The 18032-nt window shown below is 45.8% G+C and overlaps 1 protein-coding gene across 1 annotated transcript in view; it reads left to right on the forward strand.

Annotated features, from left to right (window-relative positions):
* LOC137803978 (metabotropic glutamate receptor 8-like) overlaps nucleotides 1–18032 on the forward strand; it is a 70465-nt gene that overhangs the window by 3933 nt on the left and 48500 nt on the right. Inside the window, exons 2-3 of the mRNA XM_068602888.1 lie at nucleotides 1–107; nucleotides 17189–17405. The exon at nucleotides 1–107 is cut by the window's left edge and continues 799 nt beyond it. Of these exons, the coding sequence (XP_068458989.1) occupies nucleotides 1–107; nucleotides 17189–17405 (324 nt within the window). The remainder of the gene's footprint in view (nucleotides 108–17188; nucleotides 17406–18032) is intronic.

Below are 18032 nucleotides of genomic sequence, written 5' to 3' on the forward strand. Positions count from 1 at the left end.
ACGGGGACCCGCCCATCTTCGCCAAGCCGGACAAAGTGGTGGGCGTCATCGGGGCGTCGGCCAGCTCCGTGTCCATCATGGTGGCCAACATCCTGCGACTGTTCAAGGTAAGGGGCCGCCGGCGGGGGGCGCTGTTTACTGTCTCCGTTGTCTTTTTCGACTCTATTTGGATCGAAAGAGTCCAAGATGTGTCACGGCTATTGCAAAAATCATGTTGCACCCGGTCAGGTCAGTCGAATCCCGTCTCAAGATAAAATTGGCACACCTGGAAGTTGTATGTAAAGGTATTTCAAAGGTATATGAAGGTATCTCAAAGGTTTATAAAGGTATTTCAAAGGTATATAAAGGTACCTCAAAGGTTTATAAAGGTATGAATGGTATATAAACGTAATTTCAAGGTACGTACAGGTATATAACCATTATGTAAAGGTATTTCAGAGGTATCTAAAGGTATATAAAGGTATCTCAAAGGTTTATAGAGGTATGAAAGTTATATAAACAAATTTTCAAGGTATATAAACGTTATATAAAGGTGTATAAAAGTATAACAGGTAAATAAAGGTATATAAAGGTATCTAAAGGTTTATGAAGTTAGAGGAGAAAGCAAGGACAGAAAACATGTGTTTTCTAAAGAGGCGACAACATGAGCGAATTGAAAACCGCTCGTCCGCTCGTCATCTGTAGAAAAGGCGCCGTGACCCTTTTTGTCGGTTAACTCGTAGCTCAGAAAACGTGATTGAGTTACAGAGCGCTTCTTTAAAGAAAAAAAAGAAGAAAAAAGACATTTTTCGTACAATTTGTACCAAAAAACATTGATCTTGTTGCGTACGAAGTCGTCTGACTTCACTCGGACGCTTGAGCCGCGCTCAGAGTTTAGATTTCGCAGCTTCTCACCTGGAGTTTGTGTCGTCCGTCCAGCGGGAAGCGAACACACAGGTGTGACGTGGAGACTCGGGAAGTTAAAACCGGATTGATAGACTCAGGACGACGATGGCAGGCGGTTTATCACGAGAGGTAAAACGCGCCCCTCTGGATCTGTGCCTCGTTATCGATGAAGTTGCAGCGTGAGCTCATTACGCCTCGCTCACTTTGACATGTTTCACGAAGGCTGAGCCAGGTGCAGTCTGGGTAACTCTGATGGATTTGGGGTTGTTTTTTTTCCCCCTTCGTGTCGATACAGCTCATCAATCACATTCTGCAGCTGTGAGGAAAAATAAATCACTTGGGTGATTAAAAATAGGTGTATTAAAAATGATTTATAAATAATAAAAAATATATTTATGACTCACCTGCCATGCATGGAGCTTAAGGAGGGACTGTTATTTAAATTTAGATGATTATTTAATAATTGATCTCTTCCCAATATGGCCGCATGTACGGCAATATGGCGGCTGCAGAAACAGTGAGTTTCTGTGTGAGTCTGTTTGTGTGTGTGTGAGTGTTTGCGTGAGAGTGTGTGTGTGTATGTGTGTGTTTATGTATGAGTGTGTGAATAAGTGAGTGTGTGTGTTTACGTGTGTGTGTGACTGTATGTGTGTGTGTGTGTGTGTGTGTGTGTGTGTGTGTGTGTGTGTGTGTGTGTGTCTGTTAGAGGCCCGGATCGGCTAAATGAGAACAGAACAGGCCCAACAACATCACTTAGCTAAAATTAGCTGGTGATGCCTCTGGGAGGGAGCAAGGGAACGAGGGAGGGAAGAAAGGAGGGAGGGAGGGGTGAGTCAGGTTTTTGCTGATGCAGAGGTTCCTCTCTCCGCTCACTGGGACGAACTGCAGCAGTCGGTTTGTCGTCGCTCGAGTTCAGGTTAGCTAGTGAGGCTACGTGCTGCTAGCTACAGGAACGTGACCGGGTCAGTTCAGGTTAGCTAGTGAGGCTACGTGCTGCTAGCTACAGGAACGTGACCGGGTCAGTTCAGGTTAGCTAGTGAGGCTACGTGCTGCTAGCTACAGGAACGTGACCCGGTCAGTTGAGGTTAGCTAGTAAGGCTATGTGCTGCTAACTACAGGAACGTGACCGGGTCAGTTTAGGTTAGCTAGTGAGGCTATGTGCTGCTAACTACAGGAACGTGACCCGGTCAGTTGAGGTTAGCTAGTAAGGCTATGTGCCGGTAACTTCGGGTAACGTAGTTGCGCACCCTTTCTGCCGCAAATAGTTGCGAAAAAGCAAATTAACCACATAAAGTTGAGCGAGTAAAATTAGGCGAAAAAACGCTGTGAATATTCGTGGCGTGAACGTAGCTTTACACTTCAGTAAGGTTTTGAGCGCAGGACTATTCCTTGAAGTTTTTTCAGAGTATGGAACTAGTACTTTTACTGCAGTAAGAGATCTGAGTACTTCCGCCCCCTCAGTGCAACGCAGCGTCACGACTCTTTTCTTCTTCTGCGGTTTTGCGGCCGGCCTTATGTGGCTTATGTGGAACGATGTGGGATGAAGGTTCCCTCTGTTTTCATTCCTCCCTCTGTTATTCTCTCACCTCTTTCATTTTTTTTTTTTTGTATTTTTATGTATTTCCTTTTTTGGGGGTGTCGAGCCTGCAGCTCTCTCTCTCTCCCACGCAGGGATGGAAATATGAAAACGCAGCGGCGGCGTCTGGCGCAGCGAGCGAGCGTCGTCCCGGAGAGCGAGGCTGCGTGCTGCCGCGCAAAATGGATGTGCAAATATTATGCAAATGCACGGAGAGCATATCACAGCTTCGGGATGGAGGATCTCACCTATGACTCCTTCCAAGAAGCAGTTTCATCAATAGAAACTGAATCCAGACAGACAGTGATATGATTATTATATTCTCGGAGCCGGGACTTTACAGGGATATCGAGACCTTTATATATTTATTTATTGATGTATTCAATATTGTTCATTGAGTATAAGTTACTAGAAATATCTATTTTTAAAATATCTCTGGGAGAACTGCATTCTGTTATGTGACGATCACATGGAAGTGCTGTACTTAACTAAGGAAGTGGAAGGAGTTTCTCAACACATAAAGAACCACTTCATCCTTCAGTTTATCACTAACAGTCATCATCAACACATAAAGGAACACTTCATCCTTCAGTTTATCACTAACATTCAACACATAAAGGAACACTTCATCCTTCAGTTTATCACTAACAGTCATCATCAACACATAAAGGAACACTTCATCCTTCAGTTTATCACTAACATTCAACACATAAAGGAACACTTCATCCTTCAGTTTATCACTAACAGTCATCATCAACACATAAAGGAACACTTCATCCTTCAGTTTATCACTAACATTCATCATCAACATAAAGAAACACTTCATCCTTCAGTTTATCACAAACAATCATCATCAACACATGAACTAACACTTCATCATCAACACATGTGACACGTGGTTTTACCTGGACAGGAAGAGGATGAAAAACTGTCCCCTGAGAAGAAACTAAAACTGACAAATGCAGTAAAAATAATACAACATTCAAGGGTTTCCTTCAAAATGGAAACAGAAAAGTATAAGTACCTAAAATGTATACTTGAGTACTTAGTAACATTCCACCAAACACCTTCTACGTACTGGTTATGTGTTTTCATCGAGGTGTACCTAATAAACTGGCAGCTGAGACAGTAGAAGCTGGGTGAACCCGGTCAGATCCCGCTGACAGCTCGCTGATTCCCACATTTCTAAAGGAGTTCCCGGGAAGAGGACGGAGAGACGATGTGCAGCATGTGTTAGCGCCCGCGGCGTCGCGTCATCAGTCACTGATTCTCTTTGTCTCCCTGGTTTTCTTTCTCTGAGTCCCTTCTGATTTTGACAGAACGGGGGTGATGAGGTTCAGCATTATTTTCGTGGCCGCTGATACAAAATCGTGTTCCAGGTCGAGGAAGAGGAGTTCCTCCGTACGCGAGTCCTCTGGTGCGAGTCTGTTTGTTGTTGTTGTTTCACCTCGTTTTCAGGCAGCTGATCTTTGGGCAGCGCGCAGACGTGTGAAGGCTGAGGCGGGTTTTCACTCTCTGAAAGCGTCGCCTCCTGAAATCACGCCGATCCGATGCGAACGCGAGCAGCAGATGGTTCATGTGTGGGAATAAAACACCTCGTCGGCGGGGACAAAAGACTGTCGCTGTTTAACTTTCATATATCTATCGGGTGGAGGCGTCATGCTCGTGAACCCTCTTTTAGTTTAAAGTGCGACGCGCGCCTCGTACAGACAGAAGTAGTTAAAGTGCAGAAGATGACTCAACGTGGGAAGCAAATTGCTGCTTTTCTTAAGAGTTCACGCACCGACGTTGGGAACATTGGACCATTTGTTGCTTTTTACTTGTGTTTAGCTCAGATGAGTTAAGACTCCGTTACTTAAGACTTGATCTGTCTCAAATTATGGACACTTGACTGGACACAAGTTTCAAATAGATTTTACTTGACTTGAACAAATACTGAAGGTCAGTGTTGTAGTCAAGACCAAGAAAACCGAGACGAAAGTCATGACCAAGACCAGATCGTATAAAGACCGAGACAAGACTAAGACTTAGAGGGGTTCAGACCAAGTTATGACTAAGACTAGTGCGTAATGAGGCTGAACTAAGACTCAGACTTAGAGGGGTTCAGACCAAGTCTTGGCCAAGACTAGAGCGTATAAAGACCAAGACAAGACTAAGACCTTGAGCGGTTCAGGCCAAGTTATGACTAAGACTGGTGCGTATTAAGGCCGAAACAAGACTTAGACTAAGAGGGGTTCAGACCAAGTCTTGGCCAAGACCAGAGCTTATTGAGACTGAGACAAGACTAAGACTTCGAAAGCCTCTCGCGATTTCAGACTTAATCTGAAAGGACATGACAGTTGTCTCAAGTGACTCTCAGACTCGTCCCTGATAACTTGAGACTTTCCGATTGGGACTCGACTGATTTGTCTTAAATCTGACCTGGAAATTAAAACCCGACACATTAAAACGTCTCTTTCTCAACCACACTGACGCAGCGCCGTCGCCCCGATCTTACCCGTCAAACCAATGGCCGGTGATGTCACCGCGAGTCCCTCGGGCCAATCGCGGACGGCCAGTCGGTCCGGCGTGTCTCATTAGCCGACGGCGCGACCTGAACATCTCCGACTGAGCGGCGCCGTCGCATCCAATCAGCGACCTCGTATCCCTTCGGCGTCCCGAATGACCGCGTGGGCGAAGTTTTTTTTTTCACGATCGTGAGCCGGCGGCCGATCCGTCTCGATTGCCTGATCGCTCCGGTGAGAAGACGGAGGACGAGGTGGATAATGGTTTTTAATCACGGGGAATTGGCTCACTGCAGCAGCGATTCATTAGCGCGCCTGATAATAACGACCTCGTTGAGCCGCCTGAAGCCGGCGTCCTCATTGTTTGTTTTTTTTGTCAGTGTTAATAAAGCTTTTTCTGCATTATCCTCATTTTGATGGCCTCGATTTGTAATCCATCCAGTTTTTCAATAACCCACTCTCTTATTGAAAAACTGTCAGACCATAACCCAACACTGTGTGTGTGTCTGTGTGTGTGTGTGTGTGTGTGTGTGTGTGTGTGTGTGTGTGTGTGTGTGTGTGTGTCTGTGTGTGTGTGCAAGTGTGTGTGTGTGTGTCCTTGTGTTTAAACTCTACAAGAGGAATGACTTGAGACTTGTTTTATACTTGTTTAAATGACTTGAGACTTGTTTTAAACTTGTTAAAATGACTTGAGACTTGAGTTTGGCTTGTCTCAAACGACATGAGACTTGTTTTAAACTTGTTAAAATTACGTAATTCTTGTTTTAAACTTGTTAAAATGACTTGAGACTTACTTTAAACTTGTTAAAATGACTTGAGACTTTAAACTTGTTAAAATTACTTGAGACTTGAGTTTAACATGTCTCAAACGACATGAGACTTGTTTTAAACTTGTTAAAATGACTTGAGACTTGTTTTAAACTTGTTAAAATGACTTAAGACTTTAAACTTGTTAAAATGACTTGAGACTTGAGTTTAACATGTCTCAAACGACATGAGACTTGTTTTAAACTTGTTAAAATGACTTGAGACTTGTTTTAAACTTGTTAAAATGACATAAGACTTACTTTAAACTTGTTAAAATGACTTGAGACTTGTTTTAAACTTGTTTAAATGACTTGAGACTTGTTTTAAACTTGTTTAAAGGACTTGAGACTTGTTTTAAACTTGTTTAAAGGACTTGAGACTGGGGTTTGGCTTGTCTCAAATGACATGAGACTTAAACTCAGCTAAAAGGACTTGGGATTTGACAAGTCTTCAGTAAATTGAGACTTTCACTAGTCTCAAAGGACTCAAAGATTTCTCGTCCAAACCGTCACCGTGTCCGATCGGATCACAGCTGCAGTAATAAATATCTAATTGACCAGTTTATCAGCTGAAAATTGATCCGTAACGTTGGTTCAAGTCATTGATTCATAAGCGACTTGTTCACTCGGTATCTTCAGAGTTTTGTGACCTTTGAGCCGTAACAACGTTCAGACCTTCAGCCTCACAGGGAAAGATTTCATCTCTCTTCCGACGCTGTCCGTTTGATTCATTTTCCGTGACGCGGATAAAAAAAAATGTGAAGGTGAAGAAATCTGACTCATGGGGACAAAAAAAACAAAACAATAAAAGCTCAGAGCGCAGCTCGGATTATAATCTGAAATTCCATATTTTGTGGAGTCAGCGTGACCGCTGCAGATCGTCATCGGCTCAGCGCTTCATCAGCAACAGAACCACGAAGGAACGGACGGAGCGGAACAAATCTTTTTCACGCGTTGGAAGGTTTCGCGTCTGTCCTGAACGACGGGTCATGACCAGTTGAAAAGGGCCAGTAAACCCTCCGCTGTGACTCACAGGGTTGAGCCTTTTGGTCCCAACGTTCATCGTCTTCATGGTCTTCCTCTTTTTTCCTTCTTTTGGGTCCTCTGCTCTGGTTTATTTTTTTTTTGGAGAAACTCACTAAGACTGAGAGTAATGATGTCGATGATGTGATTTATATTTATATTTAGCCTCGCTAGCAGCGTAGCTCTGGGGATGTTGACTTCTTGGTTGGTCCGGATGTGAAATATTCAGATTTACTCACAACAACAACAACAACAACAACAACAGGAACAACAGGAACTGAGTCACGCTGAATATGTGAATATGACTCGTGTGTTTAACCTGAACGACCTGCGGCGGATGTTTGTGAACATAACTCATAGAAGGAAGATAGAGAAATGTTGATGAGGAAGCTTCAGTCTGAGGACAGAGGAAGCATTGAATCCTTTTGCGGCCGAATGGGCGCGGGGCCTCGCTCAGAGACTTTTATAGGGGCGGGGCCTCGTTCAGCAGCTTCTTTGGGGGCGGGGCCTCTCGTGATTTTTGTCACAACGTGTCGTGACATCACAAAAACGGCCAGAGCTTTTTTTTGCATGTTTTTTTTCACGTTTCCTGGTCCCTAAAGACTTCCTGTTCTTTCCACTTTTTGGAACCGAACGACACAGTTTTTGGACTGAAACTCCTTCCTAAGACGGCGATGCTTTTGTTTTATTGTGATTTTAGTTGCATACTCTGATTCTTTAGGTCCTCATCTTTCCAAAAAGGTGTCTTATGAGTATGTGGGTCGTTGTGAAGGCCCTGAACCGGACAGGTTGAACAAGCCGGCTGCAGATGGTCAACAGATGTGTTGCGTGGTCTTTCTGTGATGTAGCCCCCCCCCCCTCCTCCTTTAAGCCCCTCCCCCTGGCCCCCCGCGGGCTCCCTGCTGTCGCAGCACGTCTCCGCTGTCGTTGTTCCTCCAGATCATCGTCACCCGGCTCCCTCAGATCGTCTCTTCACGTCTCCTCGCGCCGGCGTGACATTTTGGGGTTAAGTTAAGCTGCGTGTGTGTGTGTGTGTGTGTGTGTGTGTGTGTGTGTGTGTGTGTGTGTGTGTGTGTGTGGGACGTGATGCTCGCTGACAGGCGTCCCGGCGACACCGAGCCGGCGCTCAGCCGTCACCTCGAGTTCAGCTCGTGGAGCGGACCTCCGGGGGATCGAGACCCGGCCGACGTTCCACGTTCACGATGTGTTCGTGTGTTCGTGTTCTTGCTGAGTCTGCAGAACCTTCAACGTTCTGTCGTCAGAGCATCTCAAACTTTGAAAAAGGGGATTTCTTTAAAGACATAAAGGTCCGTCTAGTTTCACACGTGTGTTTCAAGGCTTTTCGTTCTTGAATCTGATGCATTTCCTTTACTTTACGCTCAGAAGCTTTCTGCGTTTCTTTCCCTCGGATCTTTTTCACGTTTCAAAGGTTCCATTTTTCTTTTCTTTACAATCTTCTCTGACCTTCTGTTGACCTTGTGGATCTGAAGGTTATTCAGGTTGAAGAAGGGGGAGGAGGAAGAGGAGGACGAGGAAGAAAAGGAGGAAGAAGAGTTGACATCTTGTAAAGGAGGACATGCTCATAAGTGGAGAAACTTTCCTCCTCTTCTTCTTCTTCTTCTTCTTCTTCTTCTTCTTCTTCTTCTTCTTCTTCCTCTTCTTCTTCTTCTTCTTCTTCTTCTTCTTCTTCTTCTTCTTCTTCCCTCCGTTGGTCCCAAACTTTGAAATAGTGAATCATTTCATGATTCAAACTTCTCTTGGCACCTGGAACTGAAAGAGAGGAAGATGAAATGTTTCACATCTTCCGGCTGTCTCATCTTCAGAAATTGAAATAATCGTTTTCTGCTTCTCTAATTACGATTCTGACATTTACTTTGAACCGGAAGTGAGAGGGTTCAGTGCTGATCCCATCACCTTCATCACCACCATCGTCATCATCATCCTCTGCAGCGCTCCCTCAGCGCTGATGCTCATTGGTCCTGACAGCTCCCTGCTGCTGATTGGTCCACTAGCCCCTCCCCCTCCTCCCGGGGCCATCCTCCCGCCTGACTGCAGATCAGCTGTAAACCTGCTGCCTGTCACCACACTGTCACTGCCACTCTGTCTCCTGCCTCCTTCCTCTGTCTCCTGCCTCCTTCCTCTGTCTAGTGCCTCCTTCCTCTGTCTCCTGCCTCCTTCCTCTGTCTCCTGCCTCCTTCCTCTGTCTCCTGCCTCCTTCCTCTGTCTCCTGCCTCCTTCCTCTGTCTCCTGCCTCCTTCCTCTGTCTCCTGCCTCCTTCCTCTGTCTCCTGCTTCCTTCTTCTGTCCCCTGCTTCATTCCTCCATCTCCTGCTTCCTTCCTCTGTCTCCTGCCTCCTTCCTCTGTCTCCTGCCTCCTTCCTCTGTCTCCTGCCTCCTTCCTCTGTCTCCTGCTTCCTTCTTCTGTCCCCTGCTTCATTCCTCCATCTCCTGCTTCCTTCCTCTGTCTCCTGCCTCCTTCCTCTGTCTAGTGCCTCCTTCCTCTGTCTCCTGCCTCCTTCCTCTATCTCCTGTCTCCTTCCTCTTCCTTCCTCTGTCTCCTGCCTCCTTCCTCTGTCTCCTGCCTCCTTCCTCTGTCTCCTACTTCCTTCCTCTGTCTCCTGCTTCCTTCCTCTGTCTCCTGCCTCCTTCCTCTGTCTCCTACTTCTTTCCTCTGTCTCCTGCTTCCTTCCTCTGTCTCCTTCCTCCTTCCTCTTCATTCCTCTGTCTCCTGCCTCCTTCCTCTGTCTCCTGCCTCCTTCCTCTGTCCCCTGCTTCCTTCCTTTGTCCCCTGCTTCCTTCCTCTGTCTCCTGCCTCCTTCCTCTGTCTCCTACTTCCTTCCTCTGTCTCCTGCTTCCTTCCTCTATCTCCTGCCTCCTTCCTCTGTCTCCTACTTCTTTCCTCTGTCTCCTGCTTCCTTCCTCTGTCTCCTGCCTCCTTCCTCTTCATTCCTCTGTCTCCTGCCTCCTTCCTCTGTCTCCTGCCTCCTTCCTCTGTCCCCTGCTTCCTTCCTTTGTCCCCTGCTTCCTTCCTCTGTCTCCTGCCTCCTTCCTCTGTCTCCTGCCTCCTTCCTCTGTCTCCTACTTCCTTCTTCTGTCTCCTGCTTCCTTCCTCTGTCTCCTGCCTCCTTCCTCTTCCTTCCTCTGTCTCCTGCCTCCTTCCTCTGTCCCCTGCTTCCTTCCCCATCTCCTGCTTCCTTCCTCTGTCTCTTCCCTCCTTCCTCTGTCTCCTGCTTCCTTCCTCTGTCTCTTGCCTCCTTCCTCTGTCTCGTGCTTCCTTCCTCTGTCCCCTGCTTCCTTCCTCCATTTACTGCTTCCTTCCTCTGTCTCTTGCCTCCTTCCTCTGTCTCCTGCTTCCTTCCTCTGTCTCTTGCCTCCTTCCTCTGTCTCCTGCTTCCTTCCTCCATCTCCTGCTTCTTTCCTCTGTCTCCTGCTTCCTTCCTCCATCTCCTGCTTCCTTCCTCTGTCTCCTGCTTCCTCCCTTTGTCTCCTGCTTCCTTCCTATAGATTCAGGCTTCAAGTATTAAAACATAGTTTGTGTCTCTTTGTAGTTAGTGTGTGTCTCTTTTTAGTGATTGTGTGTTTCTTTGTAGTTAGTTTGTCTCTTTGTAGTTAGTGTGTGTCTGTGTAGTTAGTTTGTCTCTTTTTAATTCATTTGTGTCTTTGCAGTTTTGCATCTTTAGTCTTTGTCTAGTTTGAGTCTCATTGCTTGTTTTGCTTAAAAAACAAACAAATTAAATAAAATCAGTTGTGAGTTTCAGCTCCTCCTGAGCCAAACGGCGTCCCGTATAAATTATTAATAAAGTTGTGCGATGTGCTTAAAAATGCTAATTTGTTGACGCTTGTGTCGTTCCTGCTGCTGTTTGATGTCCACGTGCAATTAATAATGAATAATCTACTGAATAATCAGTCACATGTGAACTTAAACTCGTCAGATGAACCTCAACACGCATGAAGGTGTTTAAAATACTCACATGAATATTTCAGTGGTGTAGTTTGGTGACTTTTCAATGAAGTAGTCGTAGAAAAAGAGATTAAAACTGCATTTTCTTTTCTCTGTCACAAATGCATATAATATATAAGCTATATAAAATGTATTTTGCCTCATTTTATTTCTTTTTACACAAATAAAAGCTTCATGTTGATGAAAACATAAGATTTTTGTTCGTCAAATGATGATAATTGAAAATAGGATCCAAAAAAACATATAAATCTCCAGCAGTCGACGTGAATTTGGGGCATTCGTGTTCCCCAGAGGACGAATCCCCTCTGACTTTTCCTCTAGCGCCACCATGAGGTCGACCTGCAGCTTTTGGATTATTCACCATTAATTATGGTAAACAATCCCCTGAGGATGAAATATTTCAGGTTGTATCAGGTCGACATTTGAAGTTGTCCCGTCCAATATCGGACCAAATACCTGCAGCGGCTAACGAGCCGCTAACTCGGCTGCACTTTGTGTTTGGGGCGCCGGCTTCAAAGCAGGAAGTGGGTCAGTCGATGTTTGAGGCCTGGATGTGTTAAAGTGGGACAGCCCGTATAAATAATGTGTTAAAAAAGAATATACTTACAATGCAGAAGAAAAGGCTGCTGGAGCTTCTCTCTGCTGTCGGCCGCTGACGGAGAGCCTGTGTTGGTTTTTCCCCGTCGACTCGGAAAAGAAACAGACTTTTATAGCGAAACAATCTCTCCTTTACTCTATAAAACAATCTACTGTTTCATCCTTTAATCAGACAATTTAAACTGGAGACTTTTCAAAGACCCTGACTCAAAAGTTTATTGTTGAGATAAAAAAAAAAACATGAGATAGAAGACGTAACGCCACATTTTCCAACGGCAAAATGATCTCGTTCTTTTGTGTCTTCTGGTTGCAAAAAAACAAGATGGCGACCAAATGACGAACTCAAGGACATCAGAACAACAATTCTCCCTTTCTTGTGTCCAGTCTTTGCTTTAACCTTTTAATGATCCTCGTTCATCTCGATAAAGCCGGTTCTGAGTGTCCTCTGGTCTCTTTCTGGTCTGGTCTTCTTGGCGTTGGGGTTTGTGTGTCGCAGTTTACGCAATCCCATCCTAAATTGTCATGTTTTTCGCCTCTTGGGCAGCAGAAGCCCACAGCGTTCCTCGGCTTGCTGTCTTCCAAACTTCCGACGTTTGGAGCCGGAAACTCTTCTGGTTGTATAGAAGTCTATGCTTCATGTGTTTAAGCTGCATTCTCTCTCCTGACCACCATGGGGCGACTCCTCTGGTTGTATAGAAGTCTATGCTTCATGTGTTTAAGCTGCATTCTCTCTCCTGACCACCAAGGGGCGACTCCTCTGGTTGTATAGAAGTCTATGCTTCATGTGTTTAAGCTGCATTCTCTCTCCTGACCACCAGGGGGCGACTCCTGTGGTTGTATAGAAGTCTATGCTTCATGTGTTTAAGCTGCATTCTCTCTCCTGACCACCAGGGGGCGACTCCTCTGGTTGTATAGAAGTCTATGCTTCATGTGTTAAAGCTGCATTCTCTCTCCTGACCACCAGGGGGCGACTCCTGTGGTTGTATAGAAGTCTATGCTTCATGTGTTTAAGCTGCATTCTCTCTCCTGACCACCAGGGGGCGACTCCTCTGGTTGTATAGAAGTCTATGCTTCATGTGTTAAAGCTGCATTCTCTCTCCTGACCACCAGGGGGCGACTCCTCTGGTTGTATAGAAGTCTATGACACGAGGGAAACGAGTCCAAAAAAACTGTACGTAGAGCGCCGCACTTTGAGCCCCGACAGAGACGCATCGATGTGAGAACGTGTGTTGACATTTATTTGTATTTTTTGGGGGGGTGAACTACCCCTTTAAATCTTTGACGCCTCGGTGCGTTTGTTTGCCGACTCAGCGGGCCGTCCAGCTGAGACGAGGCTCCTGTGCCCGTTGTCAGACACCAGATGAGGTTCTGGCATCTGCCAGTTTTATTTATTTATTTATGTATTTATTGCGGAGGCCAAAAAGCCAGCCGGCCTCATCAGGACCGGCTGGCGGACGCCGAGCCAGCAGCAGCAGCAGCAGCAGCAGCAGCAGCAGCAGCAGCAGCAGCATCAGCAGCAGCAGCAGCGACGGACACACGAGACGGTTGTCCTCGGCCTCAGAGGCATCAGGACTTCAGTCCAATCGATCTCTGACTGTCTGCTGGTTTTAGGTCTCACATGGATAACGATGCTAAAATTAGGACGCGTCTGGCTCTGATATTCATTTCAGCCTTTGAGAGTCTGCATTTTCATCATCGGGCGCAGAGCAAAACAGGGAAACAGTGAATCCTCATCAACGCCGTTCAAACTCTTTTTTCATTGTGTTGTTTTGTCCAAACTTTTATTTTTCTCGGTCGACTTCGTTTTGAATTCTGGGAAAGATCCCAAAGCCTGTCGGGTTGCATTTAGTGGGGAGACGCGTGTCCAGATGATGCGAGCGGCATGTCGAACGTCTCCTTCCCTCACGATTCTGATTAACATTCGGATCAGCTGACGCTCCGAGCTGTTCTTCTAGGAACCCGTGTGTGAGTGTGTGTGTGTGTGTGTGTATACTACTAATTTTAAAGTACATTTTGAAGGTGAAAAACGTAAAGGCTTCCTGGATCATGCAGCACACACGGGGTCAGAGGTCAGGGGGGGCATTGGTTTGAGTTCCTGAGTCAAAATTAGATCCACGGCATTGGCACTGGGTTTGGAATATTTCAACGTAAACCAACTTTTAAGGATTTTCCACAAAATTGTCTTGACATAGGGTGAAATAATGCACATTGCTGTTCGTCAATGAACTGTCTCGTGTCTCGTTGAGCGAGTCGTCTCCTTCTAGAGAAACATTCTGGGATCAGACGACCCAGAAAGTGTGAATGTTGTCTTGTAATGAAAAGCTGAGTTGATTCCTCTCTCGGCGAAGTCGCTCGCACTCCATCCCGAGAGGGTAAGCGTGAGTCTCACCTGCAGGGGGAGAGAGAGAGAGATCGAGAGAGAGAGAGAGAGAGAGAGAGAGAGAGAGAGACGCATGACGGCAACCCGAGCTTTACTTCAGACCAGACGGTGACGGACGTGCGCTGTCGCCTCAGATGGATTTCTTCTGCCGCCGTTCGGCCGGGCAGAAAGAGCTCGAGGCGGTCGCGTGGAATGACGAGCATCAATCACTGTCGCGGGAAAAAACCCAAACCCCGCGCCCCCCCATCTCCCTTGTGAAAAACAGGGGGATCGCGTCTCCTTGATGTTAAACGTGCCCTGTACGCACAGATGTCTAGTGACCGGGGGTCTGATGCCGGGCCTCGGCAGGGCGTTGAGGGTAATGAGCGCTGTCGCCGTGACGGCATCCGCCGGGGACGCCGTCCATCTGCGGGATCACCTCGGCTGTTTGTCCCGCTGAGGGGTGCTCGGGTGGAGAAGAGCTTTTCACTCTAAAGACTCCTCCATCTTTACACACAATGAAGCTCAAATGTCAACTTTTTTATCTATTCGATTTGACGCATTTACTGGTGATTTATTTCGTCAGCTTCCATGTGTTGAAGCTGCGTTCTCTCTCTTGACCACCAGGGGGCGACTCCTCTGGTTGTATAGAAGTCTATGCTTCATGTGTTCAAGCTGCATTCTCTCTCCTGACCACCAGGGGGGCTACTCCTCTGGTTGTATAGAAGTTTATGCTTCATGTGTTGAAGCTGCATTCTCTCTCCTGACCACCAGGGGGCGACTCCTCTGGTTGTATAGAAGTCTATGCTTCATGTGTTAAAGCTGCATTCTCTCTCCTGACCACCAGGGGGTGACTCTTCTGGTTGTATAGAAGTCCATATCTACTTCTCTCTTGATGTATTTCCTCAGTAAACATTGTAAACATGAGTTTATGTCTCAATCTCTAGTTTCAAGTCTTCTTCTATACAACATGATGTTCATTTATTACATTATGGTAATTTAGAGTCAAACAGACCATAAAGCAGGGGACGCTTTAGGGGCGGGGCTACAAGGTGATTGACAGGTCTCTTACCGAGTCGTAAACTGCTTCCTCCTCGGTCCAAAAACAATCACCTCCGTTAACGGTTCGTCTCCCACCTCCCCGAAATCCGCTCGATGAACTTGAGATCTCACGAAGCTCAACCTTTGAAGAGATTAAAATAAATAAACCCTAAAGTAAATCTAATGACTGCATTTTCTGAAAAGGAGCTCCACACAGCAGATAAGAGCTTTTATTTTGTTATCTGTTATCTCTGAGTCGTGGAACTGAGACCGGCTCGATTGTTTTTCGGCGGCGGCGTGAGCAGCTAATTAAAAAAACCTGAAGACGTTTGATTCCTCTCTTCAATTTGTTCAGCAACACGGTGAACACACGCGTGACCGAAGCCTTCACAGATGTTATTTATTCCTATCTTCTTACCCAGAATGCTTTGGTCCTGATGCAGCGTGCGCGCTCGTTACATGAAACTCTTTACATCACGGCAGCGGATGTGTTTTAATGGAGCAGCAGCTGACGGACCACAATGCATCATTAATGCTAATGGTAGCCCCATTAAATCCTCACGCAGCGGCAGTCACTCTAACCTTTACTGTGTGTGTGTGTGTGTGTGTGTGTGTGTGTGTGTGTGTGTGTGTGTGACAAAATTCAGCAGAGATAATAAATGCAATCCACATCCTGATGTATGTATGCTTTTTGTATCGTGATTGAGTGAAAAATGTGTTTTAGTGCTTCATTTCAAAAATTTGTTTTAATTTCAACATTTCACATCCATAAAATGGGTCTTATGAAATGTATAGATATTGAGTTAAGCAAATGTTTTAGTTTAATCTCCTTGTTTCCTGTGTTTATTTAGTCGTATGAACCCCAAATGAGTTCTCATACTTGTGTTATTTTATATGAATTCATATGCACTTTCACTTTCATACCATATTTTCATCATAACTATGAACATTTGAGCAAAATTCCCCCAAAATGCTTCCTGTTTAACCCTTATGGTTCAGGGCCTCAACAGCAGCTCACATACTAATAACACCTTTATGGAAATATTAGGACCTAAATAATATGAATCAAAATACAACAAAGCATTGGCGTGCTAGTAATGACTTTGGAGACTTTTAAAGACTTTTTTTAGTTTTTGTAAGTACTAAAACTTCACGGTTACTGTAAATTCTTTTCAAAGCATCGGCCTCTTCTCACAGGGGTTACGGTATTGCAGCAATTTAAATGAAGTTATTCCGGCATGTGATTGCGGAGATAAATAAATTGCCGTTTTTAAAAACATGTTTTTTTTGCGAAAAAAAAGAAGTCTGTGACACCGCCAGAAAACGTTCAAGGTCCCCAAAAAAGACGCGTTCTTTGTGTTGATGAACAAAGTTCCCGTCTGACGGATGAAACCTTAACCGTACTCACCGTACGGGCCTTTTTTAATTCGCCCGGCGAGTCGAGCCGCCTGACATTTGTATTGCTGTCGGGCCCTCGGCCGTCCGTCTTCCCGCCTCCTCGTGAATCCCGATGAGGCGTCCGCCCGGCGGCCGACACGCGCGGCCTTCACGGCCGTGAAGTGAAATCAATCGGCCCTTCAATCTTCCTCTAAAGAGCCATTATCCGGCCCCACGGGGCCCCCAGCCTGCTCGCAGGATCCAACCACCTGACCCGCCTCCCTGATCTCTGACGGGGAGCCGGACGACAGCTCCGGGAAGGTCAGGAGTCGATGTTCAAATCCAGAAGCAGGAGGCCCGAGTGCAGGATTCCAGCACAACGATCAGTTCGACTCCCAGAAGTTTTATTTAGAGGATCTAAGAGGATTCAAGTCAAGCTTTATTTATACGTTTATTTATACATCATACACAAAGTAACAATACAACTACACAAATACACAAGTGCAGAATCTGAGCGTGCAAACTTCACGCGCTCCTACAAACTACGTTCACGTGCTACTAATTTTAAAAAAAAATCTGTTGTTCCCCGTAGGGGTTAGGGTTAGGGTTAGCTTACAGTCTTAAGCTAACGGCCTGAAGCTGACGGTCTGAAGCTAACGGTCTGAAGCTAACGGTTTGAAGCTAACGGTTTGAAGCTATATGTCTGAAGCTAAATGTCTGAAGCTAAATGTCTAAAGCTAAATGTCTAAAGCTATATGTTTGAAGCTAAAAGTCTGACGCTAAATGTCTGAAGCTGATGGTCTAAAGCTAACGGTCTCACGCTAAATGTCTGAAGCTAACGGTCTGACGCTAAATGTCTGTAGCTGACGGTCTGAAGCTAACAGTCTGAAGCTATCGGTCTGACGCTAAATGTCTGAAGCTATCGGTCTGACGCTAAATGTCTGTAGCTAACGGTCTGAAGCTAACAGTCTGAAGCTATCGGTCTGACACTAAATGTCTGAAGCTGACGGTCTGACGCTAAATGTCTGTAGCTAATGGTTGACCTCTTCACCCCCTGCAGATCCCTCAGGTCAGCTACGCCTCGACGGCCCCGGAGCTCAGCGACAACACCCGCTACGACTTCTTCTCCCGCGTCGTCCCTCCGGACTCCTACCAGGCCCAGGCCATGCTGGACATCGTCACGGCGATGGGCTGGAACTACGTGTCCACGCTCGCCTCGGAGGGAAACTACGGCGAGAGCGGCGTCGAGGCCTTCGTCCAGATCTCCAGAGAGTCGGGTAAGACGAAAAATAATGAAATCTCTGATTTAATTGAATGCCCCCCGAGTGATGGAGGGCAGGCGGGGCTTCAACCCGCCGCCCGGCGACAAGCGATCAGGAGGTCATGTGATCGACTGGCGGTGTAATTACAGCAGAGGTCTCCTCGCCGGGTCACCGCGAGGTAATCAGACTCTGATTAAAAACGTTATCGCGCCCAGGAGCGCCGACATTAATTGGATCGCAAAAGGCCGCGTTTGAAATTCATCAGCTGTAACATGCATGTTGGAGACTGTGTGTGTGTGTGTGTGTGTGTGTGTGTGTGTGTGTGTGTGTGAGTATGTACTATTAGACCACTTGTATGGTGAAGAAGAGAGCTGTCTTTTACGACCTGAGATCAGTGTTTCGATGTCTCTTCCACGTCCAAAATGGATCCTATTGTGCAGAATTCCACAATTATTATGCCACGTATGTGTATACAGTGTGTATATATATATATATATATATATATATATATATATATATATATATATATATATATATATATATATATATATATATTGCTATTAACTTTTTAACAACCTCTCTCTGTGCTCAGCAGCCTGCAGTTTAGTCCACGTTTCAAGATTTTAGAAATTTTTCGTAAAT

The sequence above is a fragment of the Clinocottus analis genome, unplaced genomic scaffold, assembly GCF_023055335.1.
Source record: "Clinocottus analis isolate CAN_PGR_092001 unplaced genomic scaffold, fCliAna1.0.p SCAF_6, whole genome shotgun sequence".
In the NCBI taxonomy this organism is placed as follows: domain Eukaryota; kingdom Metazoa; phylum Chordata; class Actinopteri; order Perciformes; family Cottidae; genus Clinocottus; species Clinocottus analis.